This window comes from Gigantopelta aegis, chromosome 4, assembly GCF_016097555.1.
Source record: "Gigantopelta aegis isolate Gae_Host chromosome 4, Gae_host_genome, whole genome shotgun sequence".
In the NCBI taxonomy this organism is placed as follows: domain Eukaryota; kingdom Metazoa; phylum Mollusca; class Gastropoda; order Neomphalida; family Peltospiridae; genus Gigantopelta; species Gigantopelta aegis.
The window spans coordinates 83,832,557-83,858,345 of record NC_054702.1 but is presented as its reverse complement, the minus strand read 5'-3'; the positions used below and the strand labels follow the sequence as shown (position 1 = coordinate 83,858,345).

Genomic DNA, 25,789 nt, shown 5'->3' with positions numbered 1-25,789 from the left:
TATATATATATATATATATATATATATATATATATATATACATACATACATACATACATACATACATATACACATACACATACACATGCACATATACATACATACATACATACATACATATACACATACACATATACATACATACATACATACATACATACATACATACATATACACATACACATACACATACACATACACATACACATTCACATACACATACACATACACAAATATAAAATGAAGTTTAACTTAGTTGAAACACTAGGAGGATCAGAAACACATTTAATATACAGCAAGTGATATTTTATGCAGAATTTTTTTATTATATATGACATGCAATTTTAATAATTAAAACGTCTCAGTTAGTTAGCAACATCTTATCAATGAAAATATTTGGATAATTAATCCCTTTATTATAACTAAACACCATATTAAAATGCTGGAATTTTATTTTGTTTATCATGTTTACTAACAAAAGGAAACAAGAAAAGGAAAAAACACGAAAACAAAAACAAAACAGAATTAAATTAATATTTAAAATATATTTTTAAAAATTCATACGATTTGTTTTGGCGACCACCTCAAGTTATTTTTAAATAAAGGTCGCACAAAACGTCTACAAAGTTTGAGGAACCAGAGCTATTTTTATTAGACTCTGACTCTTTTTATATATACAGTGTATATATATATATATATATATATATATATATATATATATATATATATATATATATATATATATATATATATATATATATATAATGAATCGATCACGATCAATCAGTTGATCAACAAGGCTGGTACACAACACTCGACATCAACATTTTATACGGCATATACAAAAACAAAAACTGAACAAGATAGACACTTACATGGAATACCAGTTATTTACATATTTTAACAATTTGAAAAAATAGTAAAGATTTCTATAATGGTAATGTAACTGCATATTTTATAACTACATATATACACTTTGAGTGTGTGAGTGGGGGCAATACTTTAAACCAAATGTGTCGGTAATGCATAACAACACCAGGTCCATAACAACAACCTCATTAACCACTTTTCACTACGTGCACCAGGTCTATAACAACATCCTCAACCACTTTTCACTACGTGCACCAGGTCCATAACAACATCCCCAACCACTTTTCACTGCGTGCACCAGGTCCATAACAACATCCTCAACCACTTTTCACTGCGTGCACCAGGTCCATAACAACATCCTCAACCACTTTTCACTGCGTGCACCAGGTCCATAACAACATCCTCAACCACTTTTCACTGTGTGCACCAGGTCCATAACAACATCCTCAACCACAGGGCTCGAACTTAACGACGGCTCCTCAACAATGGCGAAATGTATACACCTAGTGTGCATTATCTGCCAATATTTAACATTTGCACATTTAAAAGATGTCAGGTTTATTTTCTACAAATGTCACTTTAAAAAAGATTGCCATAGGCAGGCTCAAAATTGCCGTTGGTGGACTGTTTCACCCATGGCAATTCTTTTAAAAAATGCTGTGCGATACAAATTCTTCGTTCGAGCTCTGCAACCACGTTTGACTACGTGCACCAGGTCTATAACAAAATACTCATCAACCACGTTTCACTATGTGCACCAGGTCTGTAACAAAATACTCATCAACCACGTTTCACTATGTGCACCATGTCTATAACAAAATACTCATCAACCACGTTTCACTATGTGCACCAGGTCTATAACAAAATACTCATCAACCACGTTTCACTATGTGCACCATGTCTATAACAAAATATTCATCAACCACGTTTCACTATGTGCACCATGTCTATAACAAAATACTCATCAACCATGTTTCACTATGTGCACCAGGTCTATAACAACACCCTCAACAACCACTTTTCACTATGTGCACCAGGTCTATAACAAAATACTCATCAACCATGTTTCACTATGTGCACCAGGTCTATAACAAAATACTCATCAGCTACGTTTCACTATGTGCACCAGGTCTATAACAAACTACTCATGAACCACGTTTCACTATGTGCACTATGTCTATAACAAAATACTCATCAACCATGTTTCACTATATGCACTAGGTCTATAACAACACCCTCAACAACCACTTTTCACTATGTGCACCAGGTCTATAACAAAATACTAATCAACCACCTTTCACTATGTGCACCAGGTCTATAACAAAATACTCATCAACCACGTTTCACTACGTGCACCAGGTCCATAACAACACCCTCGTCAACCACTTTTCAGTATGTGCACCAGGTCCATAAAAACACACTCATCAACCACTTTTCACAACGTGCACCAGGTCCATAACAACACCCTCATCAACCATTTTTCACTATGTGCACCAAGTCCATAACAACTGCCTCATCAACCATCTTTCACTACGTGCACCAGGTCCATAACCACACACTCATCAACCACGTTTCACTATGTGCACCAGGTGAATAACATCACTCATCAACCACTTTTCACTATGTGCACCAGGTCTATAACAACACACTCATCAACCACGTTTCACTGCGTGCACCAGGTCCATAACAACACACTCACCAACCACCTTTCACTACGTGCTCCAGGTCCATATCAACATCCTCATCAACCACGTTTCACTATGTGCACCAGGTCCATAACAACACCCTCATCAACCACTTTTCACTATGTGCACCAAGTCTATAACAAAATACTCATCAACCACTTTTCACTATGTGCACCAGGTCTATAATAAAATACTAACAACCACCTTTCACTATGTGCACCAGGTCTATAACAAAATACTCATCAACCACGTTTCACAGCCTGCACCAGTTCCATAACAACACACTCATCAACTACTTTTCACGATGTGCACCAGGCCCATAAGAATACACTCATCAACCACGTTTCATTGCGTGCACCAGGTCCATAACAACACACTCACCAATCACCTTTCACTACGTGCACCAGGTCCATAACAACACACTCACCAACCACCTTTGTATATATACTGGCCCCTTTTAGAGTCCTGTCAGAACCCACTAGAGGGAGAGGTTGTTGGGAGCTTCATCCGACTCTCTGCGGTAAATTCCTGGCTATGGTAGTGACAGCTTGTTGGATTTGTTCGTTAAATTCATAATTCCACCGGTGTCTTTAAAAAAACAATTGTTACATTGTTACATTAAAACTCTTTGTTGAGAAGGGTCCCTGGTGTGTTTTCTACATTCTTTTTGAGAATGTCTCTTCTTACAAGCAAAGCAGGAAGGGTGTGTCGGTCTGGCATGTGACAATGCTCTTTTAGACAAAACACCTTCCCTTTTACTCTTCTTTGTGCAGAGATAGGATTTTGAAAATGTTAATATTTTTTTCGTTTGGATGTACCAAAATCTAAAGGTCATGAATTTTAATTCTGCGTTCGATTCATAGATGTTGCACTTGGAGCTCAGAGGCGGATCGGGGGGGGGGGGAGGCCCGGGGCCCGGGGCCCCCTAAATTTTGCGACAGTTCAAATTTTATTATATATTAATTTTCATTTTTTTACGATCCCCTCCAAACTTCCCCCAAAATTCCATTGGCATTCCGCCTCATGTCATTGGGGCCCCCCTAAATGGATTTTCTGAATCCGCCACTGGAGCTGGTAACAGCAGTACTAACCGTACTATACGATATAACAATACCACTTGTTGTTGAGTGACTGAGATTGAATGAATCAATGTTTAACAATAAAAATTATGTAAAAGCAGTGTGAACAGCTGCGGAAAAAAATACAATACAGTTCAGAGATAAAGATGAGTATAATTTAAAACTGTATACAAATCAAAATGTTTTAATGTTTTAAAATTAATTCTGGCTGGAATTTAAAAGAAACCTATTAACGTGCCCATATCCTCAAAATGTTCAGGCACGTCTTCCCGGACCCAACCTCTGACGTCGCCAGTGACTGACTGACTGAATGAATGAATAAATGTTTAAGGAGAAATGATACTATCGCACGTACAATCTAATTAAAATTAGCTCCACTATTACATGTGGATCTAACAGCAGCCCGTTGGAGCTCATGTCCAGTTGACCTTTCATTCGACCAGTCAAAACCTTACTTGCAAAATCATGCCAGTGATTTAAAAAGAATTTGAAAACATTCGGGATTATGCCCAGGGTATACGAAATGATTCGGGTGAATTACGAAGTATGCCGGAAACTAATTTCAATATAAAATTGCATATAAAATTCGTTTCAAGACGAAAAAACCCACCCGTGATGGTATAGCCATAAAATCTGTCTATACTATCTATCTATGCATCCCCCACCCCCACCCCCCTCCCCTGTTTTTTCAATGTTGAAATAGACCAACAAGTTCGCCTATTACATAAATAGTCTCGCCCGATATTTTTAGAATTTGTATGCTCCCGAATAATGCTATAAACGGCTAAGTGTAATTGGTCGATATTTGAATTGTTATTTATAGATGAAATGTCACCTGGACATGGGAGTCCACGCAATGCTGTTACATCTACCAGGGTAGACCCAGTAGATCTAATTTTAATCAGATTGTCGCACGTAGCGCCACTATATTGAGCAGCGGTAGACTCGTTAACTAGGAAAATTGTTTTGACATTCCAGTAATATAAGGATATCTTTGTAATATGTGAATTTGTTTTAACAATGTAATGAATTTAAAATTTTGACTAAATAGTTTCATTTCCCCCTTAACGACACTCCGGTATATATGGTGGTAGCATGTTTCTTCTCTAAATCTCTAGACCAAATGTTGCGATTTTCGTATGTTAAGACAACGAATATCTGCTGATTAAACAATGTACTGGGATGTCGTAAAACAAACATTACTTTCGGTGAGGTTATTTTAACAAAGGTTTCATTTATCGGACTCTGAACCTTCATTCAAATAGAAACCGCGGTACTTTTCCATTTGTTGATTTTGTTAAATTGATGGAGAGTCTTGTGTTTGCTCTTAATTTATTTTCTGAACAAGGATATTTTCGTAAATTCCTGTTTACATGGCATTTTCTTTGTAAACACGTTTGTGATACAGTTGTAGCATCCTCTCAGCCCAGAGTAATCCCTCTAACGCGTGAAGAGCCGCCGGATCGATACCCATTACTAGACACAGTGTTTTTTTCAGTTCTAACCAGTTCATTATCACTGGCATATCAAATATTATGGTATGTGATGTGCTAATCTGTGTGCAAGTGTATTATAGGTTTTGTGATGAAGATAAATGGTATTACGTTCAAAACGTATGAACAATCCAAAAATATATCTACCTGCCTAAATCAGCAGTCCCCGGGGCTCCATCCCCCGCTATATCTACCGAGTACTTTTAATGTATTCTTTGTTGCACAAGAAATATCGATTCCTGACGCATTTCTTTAGGCAGTATTGTCTTCTTGGAGGACAAACAACATAAGTTATTTTTGTAGATATTTGTCACAGTTTCTTATTGATCACCATACTGAAATCCAATAATTGCGAAACACGTTATGGATTTCTACATTTAACTGGCTTCAAAATCGTTACAAGGGGAGAAAACTATTGAAACTTTAGACGCCAGCAACGCCAGTGCGCGATTTTACTTTACCATTTGTTCTGTGTTTTGTCACTCCATGCACGATGTCGAGCTTAAACCAATCGGCTGTTGAATAATCGATCGGCGTTAATGGTATTCAACATGGAGGTCAGCGGCGATTCCGTTATATGTCAGATTAGCATTGCTAGTGTTTCTCCAGCGCCAGAGCTGATTGGACTGTAAAACTTCAGTGGTTGCGAGGAATTCGAGAAATTCTTTGATACACCAGAACAAAAACCACACACACAAGCCCGTGTCTGTGGAAATACGTTCAGGCGGATAATGGACGTGTAAAAGAACGCGCTGAGAGAGACGAGGTAGAGCTATCGCGTGCAAAATCTGAATCGCTCTAGTTTCAGTTTGCTATGTTGGAATTCTCGAGAGGCCGAGTTGCTCGGCTGAGCGGAACTCTGACCGTCAGATCCAAGAGAATGGAACTACAGACGATCTCTCTCTTCATCGCTGGGATTAACGAGGACAGATTTAGCGGATAATCAGCCACTTCTGGCTCAGCTTCCAGCCATCGAGTTTTTGGTCAGTCTGGGAAAAACGAACGTTAGATCTGTTCTTGGTTGGCATGGCTTGACCGTGCAATATGGATTTCAAAAATTTGCCGGCGTCTGCCAACGGAACTACCATCGCTGTAACATATATTTTAGTGTTTAGGTTGTGCGCACGACTCTTCCACATCGCCAGACAGATTAAATGTCTTAGTATTTAAGATGATTCAAGTTTATCATCGTCAACAACAAAAGAATGTAGCCATTTGTTTTTCGTGTTGCCGATGTGTTGGTGTCGGTTGTAATTCTTGCACATGGATCGTTTACTTGAGTTGATTCTTCTTTTCTGGATACCTTATTTTCTCTTTGAGACATGGACACAACTACTGGGGAAATTAACTGACCTGTGATTTTTGTGCGTGACTCGTGTTACCAAAGAGTGAAAATTTCAGCAGATGGCTCCGGGTTTGACAGTGTCAATGGCAATCGAGCGCCGTGTTCCGTGCATGGAATTGGTTATCGATTCTTGAAAGCAGTGTCAGCTGCACATGTCTTCAGGTCGAAAAACGTGCACTTCTTGGCACAATAACTCGACCATAGCTGAGTAGTCCTAGCTGTTGCACTTGTTCACGTAAAGTTACAGGTGCGCGATAATGACCCACCGGAACAGTACAAAACGGTCCGAGTCCCTCACGAATACGCCGGGGGCAATGTTTGGCAACAGTCAGCATAACGTAGAAGATAATCCAAATTATCAAGTGTATAAAAAGGTAGGTTCCTGTCCATGTCACTGGCCCCAACAATGCCCTTTCTCCACTCTTATTTTTAATCTTAAAGATAAAAAACAAATGGTTAGAATACCAGTGTCTATATTAATTCCAAATAGACCTAATATCTGTAATAGCACAAATTGGATTTTCTCTACTCTCATTTTTAATCTGAAAGATAAAAATTATTAGAATACCAGTTTCTGGATTAATTACAGATAGTCCTAATGTTTGTAATAACACAAACTGGATTTTACCTCCCAATAATATCGAATGTACTAAAACATATATTAAGAATAGAAATGAAGTTTGAGCCACTGCAAACATTAGGTCAGTTAGAAACATATTGAATTATGAATACAGAGACACTGGTATTACCATTCTGAACAAGAACAGTATTTAATATGTAATTCTGTTGCCTCTGTTATTTGGAAACATTTTAACAATGGCAGCAAACTCGGGACAGTCGCTTTAAGAGTTTGTACTTTAGTATCTGATATTATTGATTGTTTTTTATTATCACAGATATATTCATTCTGAAGACGTCGAAGCTGAGAAGGAAACAATACTGTGGTCTTTCAGTAATCCAACATCATACTACATGCATTCTATTCATTTATTTATCTCCTATTAACTTTTTATTTATTAAAGGTACTGATCCATGTTATCAGTCAATATAAAACAATATTGGCGAATACAGCAGTGTACTGTTTAATTACACAATACAAACCACATCATGCATAAATTATCAACTCCAGTGTGTTTTTATCATCCTGGTGTAGCATAGGCATATGGGCTCCCATTCTTGGTCGGGGGGGGGGGGGGGGAGGCAGTGGCAGGTTGATGTTTGCCCAACTTAAAAGAAAAAGCCCAAATCTGGATAGCAACGTTTATTGATATCTGCATTATAAACAGATATATAGGCTTCCAAACATGGTTATACATTTTTATATGGATAACAATTGATATTGTGCTGGAAATAATATACATGTATGGTAAAACGTTTTCAGGCCACCTCATTTTGCTCAAATGCAAAGATTTGCCCCAGCACTGTGGTATTTGACCCTCACGTATGCTTATGTTCAGTAGTGAAATGCATTTTATGTATAACAGAAGAGGTACTTACCTGGATAACTAGGATCAGTGTTTTTAACATAACGTGCCCATGTTGCATCATGCAGATCTGAATACAGCACAGAAGACTGGATAGCAATCCCAACTACAAATATACGAATATACTGAGATATTCTTTTAGTAAACACTCGACAATGCCGGAGGCTACTTTAGGCATTAGGCGAGTATTATAATAACGTTTAAGATATTTATCTATGTGAGTATAGAAAATTTGTACTCCAATACATCTGATATTAAACAAATCATTTTGATGACAGATGTATCGGACTAATTGATGACCTTTCCTTTAGGTGAGAAGACTAATACAGATTTAAGGCATATTTTATGCAAGTATAGGAGAATGATACGCTCTTTTTTAAACGTGCTCACTGCAGGCACATGTAGCATAACTATGTACCATAAGGTAATCCTTTTAAGTGCTCAGTTCGATATTATCTAGACTGATACAGTGATAATGTGTTTATTTTATCATTAATAAAGTAGAAGATCAGCAGTAGAAGATGATATGAGTATACGTGTACTAGAATAATGGTATACAAGTGATTATAAAGTAGATAACAGAAGGCCGACTCTCCTAAAACAAGCGTAGGGGGGAGTCTTCTCTTGTTTGCTTGTTTTAGGGAGTCTGAGAAAGAAGAGAAAAATAGTGGGTTAAAGAGAAGGAGATTGGAGGTGAGAAGAAATCGTTCTGCTACAGTAATAAACATCTTCCTGATAAACAACCAAGCAGCTGTCTACAAAGATATCCTTATATGATGCACTTTAAAACTAATACATATAGTTAATACAGTTCGCGTTATCACCCCACACTATACTCCCCACACACACACACACACCAACATAGACATACACAATCACATTTATTCCTGCAATCCTTTTCATTATTCATACATGTGAAAGTTCAGTATTACACTTAGCAAGCTGTACAAAAACGCAGACCCACATTTTATGTAACACCCATGGCCCCTGTCACATTAGATACGGCTACTGTCACATTAAAAATGGCCCCTGTTACATTAGATACAACCACTGTCACATTAAATATAGCTACTATCACATTAGATACCGCCACAGGCACATTATAACAGTCACTGTCATATTAGATGCAGCTAGTATCACATTAGATACAACCACTGTCACATTAAATATAGCCAGAGTCATATTAGATACAGCCACTATCATATTACATACCACAACTGTCACATTAGATACAGCACATTACATACAGCCACTTTTCACATTAGATACAGCCACTGTTAAATTAGATACAACACATTAGCTACGGCCACTGTCACATTAGATGCAACCAATGTCACATTAGATACAACCACTGTCGAATTGCATACAGCCACTGTCATATTACATACAGCCACTGTCACATTAGATACAACCACTGTCACATTAGATACCGTCATTGTCACATTAGATTCAGCCACCGTCACATTAGATACAGCCACTGTTACATCACATTAGATTCAGCCACTGTCACATTAGATACCGTCACTGTCACATTAGATTCAGCCACTGTCACATTGGATTCAGCCACTGTCGCATTAGATACAGCCACTGTCACATTAGATTCAAACACTGTCACATTAGATACGGTCATTATCACATTAGATACGGCTATTATCACATTAGATTCATACCCTGTCACATTCAATACCGTCATTGTCACATTAGATTCAGCCACTATTACGTTCGATACGGCCACTGTCACATTAGATACGGTCACTGTCACATTATATACGGTCACTATCACATTAGATACGGCCAATATTACGTTACATACGGCCACTATCACCGTAAATACGGCCACTATCACCATAGATACGGCCACTTTCACCTTAGATACGGCCACTGTTTCATGCGATACGGCACTCACATGACGGTCCTAAACAAGATAACTGTTGTGGTTCACATTTAGGTGAATCATGTTCCTTGACTCTAGTTTATCAAGTTTATCTAATAAGCACACCTGTTTGAGTTATCTCCCACCTGAACCACTCCCAGAACTGCTCAAGCATCCATATTACCCGTTGTTATTTCAAGCATAGTGATGAAATAAAACTATACCACAATATTAGATACAGCCACTGTTACATTAGATACAGCCACTCTCACATTAGATACAGCCATTGTCACACTAGATACAGCCACTGTTACATTAGATACAGCCATTGTTACATTAGATACAGCCATTGTCAGATTAGATACAGCCATTGTCACATTAGATTCAGCCACTGTCACATTAGATACAGCCACTAACACATTAGATACCGCCACTGTCACACTAAATACAACAATTGTCACATTAACTATAGCTACTGTCACATTAAATACAGCCACAGTCATATTAGATACCGCCACTGCCAAATTAGATACAGCCACTATCACATTAGATATCGCCATTGTCACATTAGATATCGCCACTGTCACATTAGATACAACTACTGTCATATTAGACATGGTCACTGTCACATTAGATACAGCCACTGTTAGATTCAGCCACTGTTACATTAGATACAGCCACTGTCACATTAGATACAGCCATTGTCACATTAGATACAGCCATTGTCACATTAGATTCAGCCACTGTCACATTAAATACAGCCACTAACACATTAGATACCGCCACTGTCACATTAGATACCGTCATTGTCGCATTAGGTACGGCCACTCTCACATTAGATACAGCCACTGTCACACTAGATTCAGCCACTGTCACATTATATACCGCCACTGTCATATTTGATACCGCCACTGTCACAGTAGATACCGTCACTGTCATTAGATTCAACCACTGTCACATTAAATACAGCCACTATCACATTAGATACCGCCACTGTCACATTAGATACCACCACTGTCGCATTAGATACCACCACTGTCACATTAGAACAGCTACTGTCACATTAGATACAGCCAATGTCACACTAGATACAACAATTGTCACATTAACTATAGCTACTGTCACATTAAATACAGCCACAGTCATATTAGATACCGCCACTGCCAAATTAGATACAGCCACTATCACATTAGATACCGCCATTGTCACATTAGATATCGCCACTGTCACATTAGATACAACACATTAGATACAACTACTGTCACATTAGACATGGTCACTGTCACATTAGATACAGCCACTGTTAGATTCAGCCACTGTTACATTAGATACAACACATTAGATACAACTACTGTCACATTAGACATGGTCACTGTCACATTAGATAGAGCCACTGTTAGATTCAGCCACTGTTACATTAGATACAGCCACTGTCACATTAGCTACAGCCACTGTCACATTATATATTGCCACTGTCATATTAAATTCAGTCACTATCACATTAGATACCGCCACTGTCACATTATATACCGTCAACGGTATATTAGATACGGTCACTATCACCGTAGATACGGCCAATATTACGATATATACGGCCATTATCACCTTAAATACGGCCACTAACACCATAGATACGGCCACTTTCATCTTAGATACGGCCACTGTTTCATGCGATACGGCAATCACATGGCGGTCCTAAACAAGATAACTGTGTTGTGGTTCACATTTAGGTGAACCATGTTCCTTGACCCTCGATTATCAAGTTTATCTAACAAACACACCTGTTTGAGTTATCTCCCACCTGAACCACTCCCAGAACTGCTCAAGCATCCATATTACCCGTTGTTACTTCAAGCATAGTGACGAAATAAAATTATACCACAATATTAGATACAGCCACTGTTACATTAGATACAGCTACTCTCACATTAGATACAGCCATTGTCACACTAGATACAGCCACTGTTACATTAGATACCGTCATTGTCGCATTAGATACCGCCACTGTCATATTTGATACCGCCACTGTCACAGTAGATACCGTCACTGTCATTAGATTCAACCACTGTCACAGTAAATACAGCCACTATCACATTAGATACTGCCACTGTCACATTAGATACCACCACTGTCGCATTAGATACCACCACTGTCGCATTAGATACCACCACTGTCACATTAGAACAGCTACTGTCACATTAGATACAGCCAATGTCACACTAGATACAACAGTTGTCACATTAACTATAGCTACTGTCACATTAAATACAGCCACAGTCATATTAGATACCGCCACTGCCAAATTAGATACAGCCACTATCACATTAGATACCGCCATTGTCACATTAGATATCTCCAAGGTCACATTAGATACAACACATTAGATACAACTACTGTCACATTAGACATGGTCACTGTCACATTATATACAGCCACTGTTAGATTCAGCCATTGTTACATTAGATACAGCCACTGTCACATTAGATACAGCCACTGTCACATTATATATTGCCAATGTCACATTAAATTCAGTCACTATCACATTAGATACCGCCACTGTCACATTAGATACCGTCATTGTCGCATTAGGTACGGCCACTGTCACATGAGATACAGCCACTGTCACATTAGATTCAGCCACTGTCATATTAGATACGGCCATTATCACCTTAAATACGGCCACTAACACCATAGATACGGCCACTATCACCTTAGGTACGGCCACTGTTTCATGCGATATGGCACTCACATGGCGGTCCTAAACAAGATAACTGTGTTGTGGTTCACATTTAGGTGAATCATGTTCCTTGACCCTAGTTTATCAAGTTTATCTAATAAGCACACCTGTTTGAGTTATCTCCCACCTGAACCACTCCCAGAACTGCTCAAGCATCCATATTACCCGTTATTACTAGTCTTATCAAGCATAGTGATGAAATAAAATTATACCACAATATTCTTTGAGTATTTGAAACCAGCCGAGTCTTGGCACAAATATAATAATGACCGCTTGTTAAAACAGTTTTCACGATCGAAATTCTATTTTGTTCAATGTAGCCTCGCTATTTTATTTGTTATTATTATGCTGTCATATCGAAAACAGTTTGAGAAAGCAAGAAGTTAGATACTATGTCATTATCTTAGGTAGTCGCCTGTTTATTTTATGTTGCTAATTTGAAAAAGGAAATGATATCATATGAGTTCGGAGCAACCGTTTATTTTATGCCGTTAATTGAAAGAAAAAAACATACATATATATCTTTCTGTGATTAAGAAATTAATTTCTGAAGTTGTAAGAAGTTGTTGTTGTGCCACTTCGAAATCATTCTCTCTATTGTCACGAAATACCTGGCATTACAGCTGGTGCCTTTCGCGATAGGTTATTGGTGCCTGGTATTAAAACTAGTGATTGACATTAAAAAGTGGCACGTAAAATGATTGAAGATTCCCGTGGAGTTTGAGGATTACAGGAGTGTCTGATAGAACTGTGGTACACATTTGTGATCCTAACATTAAAATGCATGTCTCTTGACCCTGGCAGGGTAATTTTACCATTGGACTTTGAAAAGTCTAATAAAAACATTTTGGTATGGGATTTCAAAACCTGTCTTTAGAATTTTGGTTTAGGCACTGAATCCGAATATTACGATTTTAGTTTTGATCTCTAAAGCCTGTATGAGATTCCTGGAATGTTACATTAGAAATGTGCTACCTGATACTAGACTAATGTATAGAATTAGTTTAATTCCTTAGTTCCTGATACTGAACAGCTTGTATAATATCTGTAATGAGCAATGAATGGCGTCTACCAGTTGTGCTGACCTTTTCAAAACACAGAAACGTACTAAACTGTAATTTATGTAAATATATGAGAAAAAAAGCCATATTTATATTCTGCATCTCCCCTCTCTATAAACCCTGATTATATATTTCTGCGTAACCTAATATTATAAATAAAATCTAACTCAACAAAATGTCAGTGTTCTGTTTCGGCCATTTTGTTTCTTGTCTAATATTTGATATACGTTAGTAAACTTTGTGACTGATGTTAGTATCTATGTGTAATATATTAAATCACAGGTCTATGCTGCTGATATATTTGCCACAACGCAATAATACAGTGCTGGGTCTGTGTTACTGGCCAAGTTCCTAAATCATCATCTAATGCTGCGTCTAACACAGTTCCAGGTCATATATGCCAAATATCATCACCTAAGTCCGTGTCTAATACAGTTCCAGTTCTATATATATATATATCAGACCATGACCTAATCTCGTGCTAAATACGGTCTATGTATCGCAGCTCGTTAATGATAACATAATATTGTGTCCAATACAGTTCCAGGTGTATGCATTACAGATCATCACCTAATCTCGTATCTAATACAGTTTCAGGTATATGTATCATAGATAATCACCGATTTTCGTGTCTGATACAGTTCCAGTTCTATATATATATATATCAGACCATGACCTAATCTCGTGCTAAATACGGTCTATGTATCGCAGCTCGTTAATGATAACATAATATTGTGTCCAATACAGTTCCAGGTGTATGCATTACAGATCATCACCTAATCTCGTATCTAATACAGTTTCAGGTATATGTATCATAGATAATCACCGATTTTCGTGTCTAATACAGTTCCAGTTCTATATATATATATATCAGACCATGACCTAATCTCGTGCTAAATACGGTCTATGTATCGCAGCTCGTTAATGATAACATAATATTGTGTCCAATACAGTTCCAGGTGTATGCATTACAGATCATCACCTAATCTCGTATCTAATACAGTTTCAGGTATATGTATCATAGATAATCACCGATTTTCGTGTCTGATACAGTTCCAGGTCTATGTATCACATATCATTACCTATAATCTCGTGTCTAATACAGTATCAGGTTTATATATCATATATCATTACCTATAATATAGTGTCTAATACAGTTCCAGGTATATGTATCGCATATCATCACATAATCACCAGTCTAATACAGTTCCAGGTATATGTATCACATACCATCACATAATCACCAGTCTAATACAGTTCCATGTCTGTGTATCTCAGATCGTCACATAATCACGAGTCTAATACAGTTCTATGTCTGTGTATCACATACCATCACATAATCACCAGTCTAATACAGTTCCATGTCTGTGTATCTCAGATCGTCACATAATCACGAGTCTAATACAGTTCTATGTCTGTGTATCTCAGATCGTCACATAATCACCAGTCTAATACAGTTCCATGTCTGTGTATCTCAGATCGTCACATAATCACGAGTCTAATACAGTTCTATGTCTGTGTATCACATACCATCACATAATCACCAGTCTAATACAGTTCCATGTCTGTGTATCTCAGATCGTCACATAATCACGAGTCTAATACAGTTCTATGTCTGTGTATCACATACCATCACATAATCACCAGTCTAATACAGTTCCATGTCTGTGTATCTCAGATCGTCACATAATCACGAGTCTAATACAGTTCTATGTCTGTGTATCTCAGATCGTCACATAATCACCAGTCTAATACAGTTCCATGTCTGTGTATCTCAGATCGTCACATAATCACGAGTCTAATACAGTTCTATGTCTGTGTATCACATACCATCACATAATCACCAGTCTAATACAGTTCCATGTCTGTGTATCTCAGATCGTCACATAATCACGAGTCTAATACAGTTCTATGTCTGTGTATCTCAGATCGTCACATAATCACCAGTCTAATACAGTTCCATGTCTGTGTATCTCAGATCGTCACATAATCACGAGTCTAATACAGTTCTATGTCTGTGTATCACATACCATCACATAATCACCAGTCTAATACAGTTCCATGTCTGTGTATCTCAGATCGTCACATAATCACGAGTCTAATACAGTTCTATGTCTGTGTATCACATACCATCACATAATCACCAGTCTAATACAGTTCCATGTCTGTGTATCTCAGATCGTCACATAATCACGAGTCTAATACAGTTCTATGTCTGTGTATCACATACCATCACATAATCACCAGTCTAATACAGTTCCATGTCTGTGTATCTCAGATCGTCACATAATCACGAGTCTAATACAGTTCTATGTCTGTGTATCTCAGATCGTCACATAATCACCAGTCTAATACAGTTCCATGTCTGTGTATCTCAGATCGTCACATAATCACGAGTCTAATACAGTTCTATGTCTGTGTATCACATACCATCACATAATCACCAGTCTAATACAGTTCCATGTCTGTGTATCTAAGATTGTCACATAATCACGAGTCTAATACAGTTCCATGTCTGTGTATCTCAGATCGTCACATAATCATAAGTCCAATACAGTTCCAGGTCTATGCATCATATACCATCACATAATCACGAGTCTAATACAGTTCCATGTCTGTGTATCTCAGATCGTCACATAATCATAAGTCCAATACAGTTCCAGGTCTATGTATCTCAGATCATCACATAATCACGAGTCCACTACAGTTCCAGGTCTATGTATCATATACCATCACATAATCACCAGTCTAATACAGTTCCAGGTCTATGTATCATATACCATCACATAATCACGAGTCTAATACAGTTCCAGGTCTATGTATCATATACCATCACATAATCACCAGTCTAATACAGTTCCAGGTCTATGTATCATATACCATCACATAATCACCAGTCTAATACAGTTCCAGGTCTATGTATCTCAGATCATCACATAATCACGAGTCCACTACAGTTCCAGGTCTATGTATCATATACCATCACATAATCACCAGTCTAATACAGTTCCAGGTCTATGTATCTCAGATCATCACATAATCACCAGTCTAATACAGTTTCAGGTCTATGTATCACATACCATTACATAATCACGAGTCTAATACAGTTCCAGGTCTATGTATCATATACCATCACATAATCACCAGTCTAATACAGTTCCAGGTCTATGTATCATATACCATCACATAATCACGAGTCTAATACAGTTCCAGGTCTATGTATCATATACCATCACATAATCACCAGTCTAATACAGTTCCAGGTCTATGTATCATATACCATCACATAATCACCAGTCTAATACAGTTCCAGGTCTATGTATCATATACCATCACATAATCACCAGTCTAATACAGTTCCAGGTCTATGTATCATATACCATCACATAATCACCAGTCTAATACAGTTCCAGGTCTATGTATCATATACCATCACATAATCACCAGTCTAATACAGTTCCAGGTCTATGTATCTCAGATCATCACATAATCACGAGTCCACTACAGTTCCAGGTCTATGTATCATATACCATCACATAATCACCAGTCTAATACAGTTCCAGGTCTATGTATCTCAGATCTTCACGAGTCTAATACAGTTCCAGATCTGTGATAGTTCTAGGTCTATTTTCTTAGGTCATTAGCTAATTTTGTGCTAAATACAGTTCTAGGTCTACTTCCAAACATATCCACCTAATATCGTGTCTAATACAGTTCTAGGTCTGCTTCCATATGTCATAACCTCACACTGAGTCTAATACAATTCTATTTTCATAAACAATCACTTAATTTTCTGTCTAATACAGTTCTCTGTCTACTTTCAGTTAGTTAAAGTTTGTTTTGTTTAATTTTGACATATAGAGAAAACCCGTTACATTTTAACATATCTTAGTAGCAAGGAATCTTTTATATGCACCATCCCACAGACAGGATAGCACATACCACGGCCTTTGATATATCAGTCGAGATGGACTGGCTGGAACGAGAATTAGCCCAATGGGCCCACCAACGGGGATCGACCCGAAAACCGACTGTGCATAAGGCGAGCGCTTTACCACTGGTCTACGTCCCGACCCCAAGACTTCCAGAAATCATTACTTAATATCGTGTTTAATACAGTTCTGAATCGACTTCGAAAGATTTACTTATCTGGTATCTAATAACAACTCCGGGTCTACATGCCAGATATCGTAATGTAATTTTGTATCTAATACAGTCCCGGATCTACTTGCCAATATTATGTAATCTTGTATTCAATACAGATCCTTTCCTATAAGCCCATCTATCAAATATAGAGCCAGGACTTCTTGTCACAAATCACAATGCAACCATATAGTTAGTACAGTTCTACTTTTAAAAATGCTGAATACTGACACTGCAACCATGTATTTAGTACAGTTCTACCTTTAAAAACTGCTGAATACTGACACTTCGACCATGTATTTAGTACAGTTCTACCTTTAAAAACTGCTGAATACGACACTGCAACCATGTATTTAGTACAGTTCCACATTTAAAATTGCTGAATACTGACACTGCAACCATGTATTTTGTACAGTTCTACCTTTAAAAACTGCCGAATACTGACACTTCGACCATGTATTTAGTACAGTTCTACCTTTAAAAACTGCTGAATACGACACTGCAACCATGTATTTAGTACAGTTCCACATTTAAAATTGCTGAATACTGACACTGCAACCATGTATTTTGTACAGTTCTACCTTTAAAAACTGCCGAATACTGACACTGCAACCATTTATTTAGTACAGTACTACTTTTAAAAACTGCTGAATACTGACACTGCAACCATTTATTTAGTACAGTTCCACATTTTAAAACTGCTGAATATTGACACTGCAACCATGTATTTAGTACAGTTCCACATTTAAAAATTGCTGAATATTGACACTGCAACCATGTATTTAGTACAGTTCCACATTTAAAAATTGCTGAATACTGACATAAAACTAATACTACTACTTTTGAACCGAGTGTTTGACAGTAAACATTCTTAACTACAGTTCATTTTGTTTCTGTTGTTTTGTGGATACCCCGGTGGCCAAGCAGTTAAGATCCTTGCAAATATTTTTTCGTTATTTTGCGAGATCGCAAAGTTGCGATAGTCTAGTGAATTTGGTCTGTCGAATGTCATGCGAGTCGGTGCAGAAGGTTCGAATGCTGCAATTTGCCACTCTGTGTTTTTAAATGTTATATTTACTGGATTGATGTTTCTGTTGCTGAAATAATTAGTCCCCGAGTGTATCATACATACCATGCCAGACGGTGCAGTAGGTTCCAATCCGGTCAAGTGACACTTTGTATTTTTAAATACTGTACCAAAGATTATGATAACCTAATCCCGAGTGCAATACTGTTTCAGGAAAACGCGTAACAGACCATGGACTCATCTTTATTCAATATGATAGGTTTATATTTGTGGTCAACAAAACTATTATTTTACATTTTTTCTTATATATATATATATATAAAGAAAAAGCCATAACATCGGTCATAGCATTGATACCAAGTAAAGCGTGTTGTGTTGTCACTCGTCACATTCATATTAAAGGAGGACACCCTTAAGGTTACAAACTACCATTAATTACTCCATGCAGTTCAGTACAATTTCTATGTCAGAATATAGTCTGTGAAAAATACAACTCTGTCGAGAGGGTCATGTGACTACTAATTTCGGGGGGTGCTCTCGACTGACAAGTACCGTGTAAAAAATCAACATAGGTCGACCACAAAACTGTTTAGTTAATGGCCCCTATGCCTGACCACCACCTCGAGTTGCTGTTATACAAGTGGCACCATACCACTTGCACAGTTGTTATCAGTTAGTACTACATATAACAAGTTACTTTAGACCCTATGTCTCACCACCGCCTTGTGTTGTTGTTATACAAGTGGCACCATACCACTTGAACAGTTGTTATCAGTTAGTACTACATATAACAAGTTACTTCAAACCAATGGGTTATTTAAATACTACAGTCTGATGTCAACCTACGTGTAATCATCAAAGAAATATTTCAAAAGGCATATCAGAATTTTGAAGTATTTTTTATGAGGAACTATTTCCTAAACCGGACTATATTAAGCTGCTACAACAAGTAATGACACGACAAATGGTGGTGTGTTGCCTTCGGTTGTCAGGCCCTTGGCTTTTAGTAAAAATTATTAAAATGTATGTACACTGTTCTCTAAAACTTTTACCTTAAATAGTTAGATTGTAAATGTGTATACAATGCCATTTAGGCCTATATGTAATTTTCTTAGTAATGCAATATCCCACTGGCCTTTTTGTTTATTATAACCTTGAGAAAACGACTCCAGAATACCTAGACTGGCATGTTATCTAAAACAAAAACATCTCTAAAGCTGCCATATTATGTCAAATCCTTAAAATGCAAAAACATAATGAATACTTCCAGATTCAAAACAACGAATCAATTGTCTTAATTAATAATACGGATTCCATTCTCATGGTATCTCTAAAACGTTTATCTCAAATTGTCAATGTGAATACAATGTCATGGAGGTCCATATCTATTTTTCTTAATACTGAAACATGCCACTGACCTTGGGTTTTTTTGCTATAACCTTCAGAAAATTATTCCAGAATAGTTAAACTGACATGTTATTGGAAACATCTCAAAAGCTGCCATATGTAAAGTCATAAATTGCAACAACGTAATGAATACTGCTAGATTAAAAACGAACATTAATAGCACAGATTCCATACTGATGGTCTATCTTTGTGTAACCAAGCAACACCTGACCCTATAATATAATGCATGGTCTATACTGTATCGGTCCTTTTGGCGAACTCTTGACCATAACGAGACCAGTGACTTGTTGATTACCGCGGCTGTCCGTCTATAGATTTTCAGGGCACATCTCAGATGCTTATAGCGTCCACTAATTTGTCGCTTTCAAGTGTAATCGGTGTACTTGTGTGGTGGCATTTTAACCACGTTGCTGCTACGCATGATGTATTGGGTTTAGATCATGCATGGCATACCGGTATACTCGCACGTTGCTGCTACCACTTACAGGTTTTGACCTTTCTCCAAGTGAAATGTTTTTGATTACTTTGTTTATTATTACTTAAGTGGCAGACAAGATATATGTGGTATCACGGTGCACTTTGTTAAAGAAACCAGTTTAATATACGGGTTGAGTATCTTTTAGTAGGACATTGGGGCACACGAACTTGTTTTCTTCTTATTTTAAGTATTGAAGTTGTTGTCTGTATGACATATTTGAATGACTCCATGTATCGAAATGTTTACGAAGGTCAACATATGTTGTAAACCTTGTTTTCTATAACGTGTTATGATTAATTCAAATGAACGATGTCACGTGGATTTACTAGTATGTAACAATGTTATGTTAAATGCATTTTGATTTTATTCCAAAATGACGCGTCAACAACCTTTTGGGGTAAAACGTGTTTTGATTAGTCCCAGTGAAAGAACATAATTAATTCGTTGCATTTAAACGTGACGTGGTACTGATGTAATTTATCCAAATGAAAGACTACGTTATTTTCTGTAAAATGCTTTATGATTCGTCCATTCTTTGACCTTATGTAGTTGTACGTAAAACGTGATATGGGTATACATAACGAACAATTTATATTGTTACATTTAAACTGTGTTTTTGTTTTGGGGTTGTAGGGTGGGTGTTTTGTGTGTGGTTGTTGGGTGGGGTTTTTGTTGTTGAATTTTATTAATCAGAACAAGCTTAATATGTTAATAGTATTAGGCCAGTGAGCAGCGATCACAAGCTGACCTGTACTAGGTAAAGATATGTACCTACGACTGGTATGTTTCACAGCAGTTTGCATAGAAAATAACTGAACTCCATCTTTGACACCACAGTGAATACATGACAATCTGTATCTGGTTCTCCCCAATGGATAACTCAAGGAATAGAGAGTGAACTCCTTCGAAAACAATTTCATTGGAACACCTTATTATTATTTACAAGAATATTGAATTTGGGCCACACGATAACCTCCATGCCTAGATATCTAAATTGAAAAACCGAAAATATAACTTAAAACGCTTATCATATATACACATAACCTTGTAGTTTTGGTAAGCAATATTTCGATGCCAGCGGCGCGGTTTTCCACAACGCTCACAGATAACCGGTTCCTTTGAGCCGAGAAACATTCTTGTTCCGTGTACAACCAGATTCAAACGTGTTACTATGGAGATCGACTTCTGATTCAACTTGTTGATCTTTTATTGATCGTAACTGTCTTAGTTTGGGGGAGCAAAGTTCTAAACATGAATAATGAGTTTGCCTCGATATACATATTTCTTGAGATTGTATGCCTTCAGCACTGCTGCTCTGCTGGTTCGCCGTCTCTGAGGGTCGCTCTTCGTGACCCTGTATTGATTGGGAGCCATCGCTTCTTCCTGGCAATAAGTGTGCAGATACAGCAGCAAAATATATCGCTCGTGGTGACGAGCTTTTCCCAGCGCCAGTGCCGGCGTAACTCTCGCGCGGTGCACAGCTAGCCGTCTGACCGATTAACATGCGTTTGTAATATCCACGTGGGCCTGTCAGTGAGTTATTGCAGGACCCATTTCTTCTCTCTCTCTCTCTCTCTCTCTCTCTCTCTCTCTCTCTCTCTCTCTCTCTCTCTCTCTCTCTCTCTCTCACTCTCGTTTTTAAAGATGTCGCGCAGATGGCAGTGTCTGGGTGCCAGTGGTTGTTGAGTCGTTATGGTGTATTTTGATTAGGAAATACATGTGTAGTTCCTAAGCCTTTTCTAGTTAGAAATAAAAGCATTAATTTTGCTGTTCGTTTTTTTGTTTGTTTCATGTATGCGTACGTGCGTTTGTGTGTGCATGTAAAGATATTTCCCTTCTATTGTATTGAGTTAAAATATTTCTCATATGAAATTTTAAAACAATTTCGATTTTGTGGTCACGATGCTCTCGAAATGCAGAAATACGATGTTAAAGACTAACCAATTATTCATTTCTAACGTAGACTGCCGCTTCTCTCTAAACTATCCTGGATGCGCTACTCTGCTGCACATTAACCTGTGGTTATTTATGAAGAACTCATTGTTTATTATTGTTTACAATTTGTTTTAAAAGGTAACAACAATAATGTCTAGACAAAGCTTTAATTTAACTTTGGGGCTTATACTTTGTAATAGTTTTAGTTTGTAATCTATATTCAAACTTGTTGCAGCTTTTATGTCGTTACACTACACTGCCAAAGCTAACAAGGTGATGTCAAAAGGCAAGTTGCACCACCAATAATTTTACCAACTGTAGATGTTCAGAATTACAAATTGGAATTTTTACACTAATGTTGATCATCACTTAATGTTTGCATTTACCATAATTTGACACCCAGTAGCCGATGTATTTTTCGTGCTGTGGTGTCGTTAAAGCTTCATTCATTCATTCATTACAAATTGCTAATACAGTATATCATAAAAGTTGGTTTTGTTTAACGACACTACTAAAGGACATCGATAAACTAATCATCGGCTACTGGATGTCAAATATTTGGAAATTCTGATTTTTAGTCTTAATTCAATGCTATATTTTCCCACTAACAGCCAGGAATCTTCCATAAGCACTTTCCTACAGACAGGACAACACATATCAGTCGTGGGGTACTGGTTTGAATCGCAGAATTTAAAATCAGAGAGTGGGTCCACCGAGAGTATTCGATCCTACAACCTGTGAATCTCAGGTGATCGCTCTACCGACTAACCTAGATTTCACCCCAGTATACCATATAACAGCAGAACAAAATAAACGTGCTACGCCTACAAAGGCTTCTGTTATTCCTCACAATGCTCATAGGTGTGTGTTAATATGTTCTACTAGTCGTGAGTCATCTACATTATCGGAGCCAGTATCTTGGTTACTGGGTTTCTGGAACACAGTCATTGTGATTATGTGTGTTTGACTAGCAGCTTGTTCAAACACGGACAGAATCGGTGTGGACGCGTGGTGCTGGTCTCAAAGAAATGGTTTTCTTCAAGTGTGAAATCTTCATTATCCAGGGCTCGAGATCATTCTGGGTGCGAAACTTTACGCGCGTGGTGTGCACCGATTGTCCCCGTACTCAGCACATAATGACCATCCATTTGATCAGCGTGATCTACCTAACAGCGACGTCTTCTGAGTTTCAGTGTCAGATCGGTGGTTTCTTCCTCAGAGGAAAAGTAAATGTTCACATTCTGGCCGGAAAACATCGAGGTTTCCCATTAGCAGACGTCTGGCCATTACTGCAGGTTGGCGAACGCAAATGTCAATGAGAACACGAGCGCTAATGAGAGAAATTGGAAACAGAACATCCACTGTTTAGTTTTCTCATTGATTTCATCAAAGTGGCAAATACGAAAAGATCCCGTGCTCTCAAGAAAACGATTATGTTTTTCTGACCGCCGCAGATTTGTGTGTACTTTAGTGCTAAAATGTCGTGAGAACTTAATGATGGTCAATTCGGCTGAATAATTAATACTAATCAGCTAGGCCTATAATAAGTAGTCAGTTGATTTAAGATATCACTTTACAGCATTTCACTAGTGCGGCTTCATGGGTGGGTGGGTGGTACATGTGAAGAATTACACCCTACACTGTCCCTGTGTGTCAATCTTTCATCTTTCATATGTCAGTAGTATCTCTGGGCTTCTTTCAAAAAATCTTGGATTAGTTCCTTCTTGATTTAGTAAACTAATCTGGGAGTGGCAATCCTCTTTTTTGGCGATGCAAGAGTGATGAAATCTCCAGTAAAGGATCTCCTCGGGAGTGGCTGCCGTCCTATAGACGAGGTTCTAGATCGAGATTCATAGAACCAACCACTATTTTGCCAAATGCCCATTTGACTCTGCATTGTGCAGAGACAAGCCAACATTTGTCGTGCACGTGGAATGTTCATAGGAAGGGATACGACGTTAAAACTAGATCACTGAAATAATAGAGATGCGGTATTTGACATCAGTCTTTCTAGGTAACAAATAAGGAATGAAGGAAATGGTTTATTTAACGACGCACTCAACACATTCTATTTACGGTTGTATGGTGTCGGACATATGGTTAAGGACCAGATAGATATTGAGAGAGGAAACCCGCTGCCGCCACTTCATTGGCTAATCTTTTCGATTGGCAGCAAGGGATCTTTTATATGCACCATCCCACAGACAGGATAACACATACCACGGCCTTTGATATACCAGTTGTGGTGCACTGGCTGGAGCGAGAAATAGCCCAATGCTTTACCACTGGGCCATGTCCTGCCCCAGGTAACAATAAATACCGAGGGTTCACAACAAAACGTCCAAAGTCATGCGGTCTCTGTTTTTTTTTTAGAAAAGCAAGTGTTAATGTTTTAAAAAGTCCGAGAAATCTGAAAAGAAAGCAATTATGAATTTAATTTTTAATGAAACTACATGTGTATAGCTTTGCATCACATCATTAATTTAATGTTTGATACTCGATAGCCAATATGTTTGTTCTGTCTTTTTTATGTGCTGGGGTGTTGTTAAACATTTAATTCAATTCAATTCAATTCACTCCTATTACATGTTTGTTTTCCTCCACGTAAAAAGAAAAAAAAAACGAAATTAAGACTATTCTAAAAACAATTTGCAAAAACTGGACATGGCCAGTTCGGATTATCATAGTATATTGTTTCTATACATAGGGTATTGACTGATCAATGATGAAAACTGGTATCAAAGTGGATACACTGTTTTGTAAAACATTAATTTGTGATGGCGCATGCAGTGATGGATTCATAGCTGTGTGACTAGACGCCATAAAGACGTGACTGGCCCACGGCTGCTAGCTGTTTTATTTTGCAGTCGTGTCTATATGTACTGTGATGTGGTAAGAATTAGCGCTAACACACTGCAAATCCAGTACAGGTGTCACACCGCATGCTACACACACCGGCCACAGCTTTCATGATAAATCTGGGTCAGTTTGCTGGAAATCCATATTACACATCGGTAGTGCAGTTTCTTTTTCTCTCCAGCATATGTTCGACTTGTACCATATCTTTAAACAGTTTAAAGTGTAGACGCAGGCCTTTAATAAAGTCTTTGTCCATAGTCTATTACTAACCCGTTTAAAGTGTAGACGCAGGCATTTAATAAAGTCTTTGTCC

General features: G+C 37.7%; 1 protein-coding gene across 3 annotated transcripts in view; it reads left to right on the top strand.

The window, feature by feature from the left end:
- Positions 1 to 5,698: 5,698 nt before the first annotated feature.
- LOC121371251 (regulator of G-protein signaling 7-like) overlaps positions 5,699 to 25,789 on the top strand; it is a 165,035-nt gene continuing 144,944 nt past the window's right edge. For all 3 annotated transcript variants that reach the window (XM_041496997.1, XM_041496998.1, XM_041496999.1), the window contains exon 1: positions 5,699 to 6,846. In XM_041496997.1, coding sequence (XP_041352931.1) covers positions 6,730 to 6,846 — 117 coding nt within the window. In that variant the 5' untranslated portion in view covers positions 5,699 to 6,729. The remainder of the gene's footprint in view (positions 6,847 to 25,789) is intronic.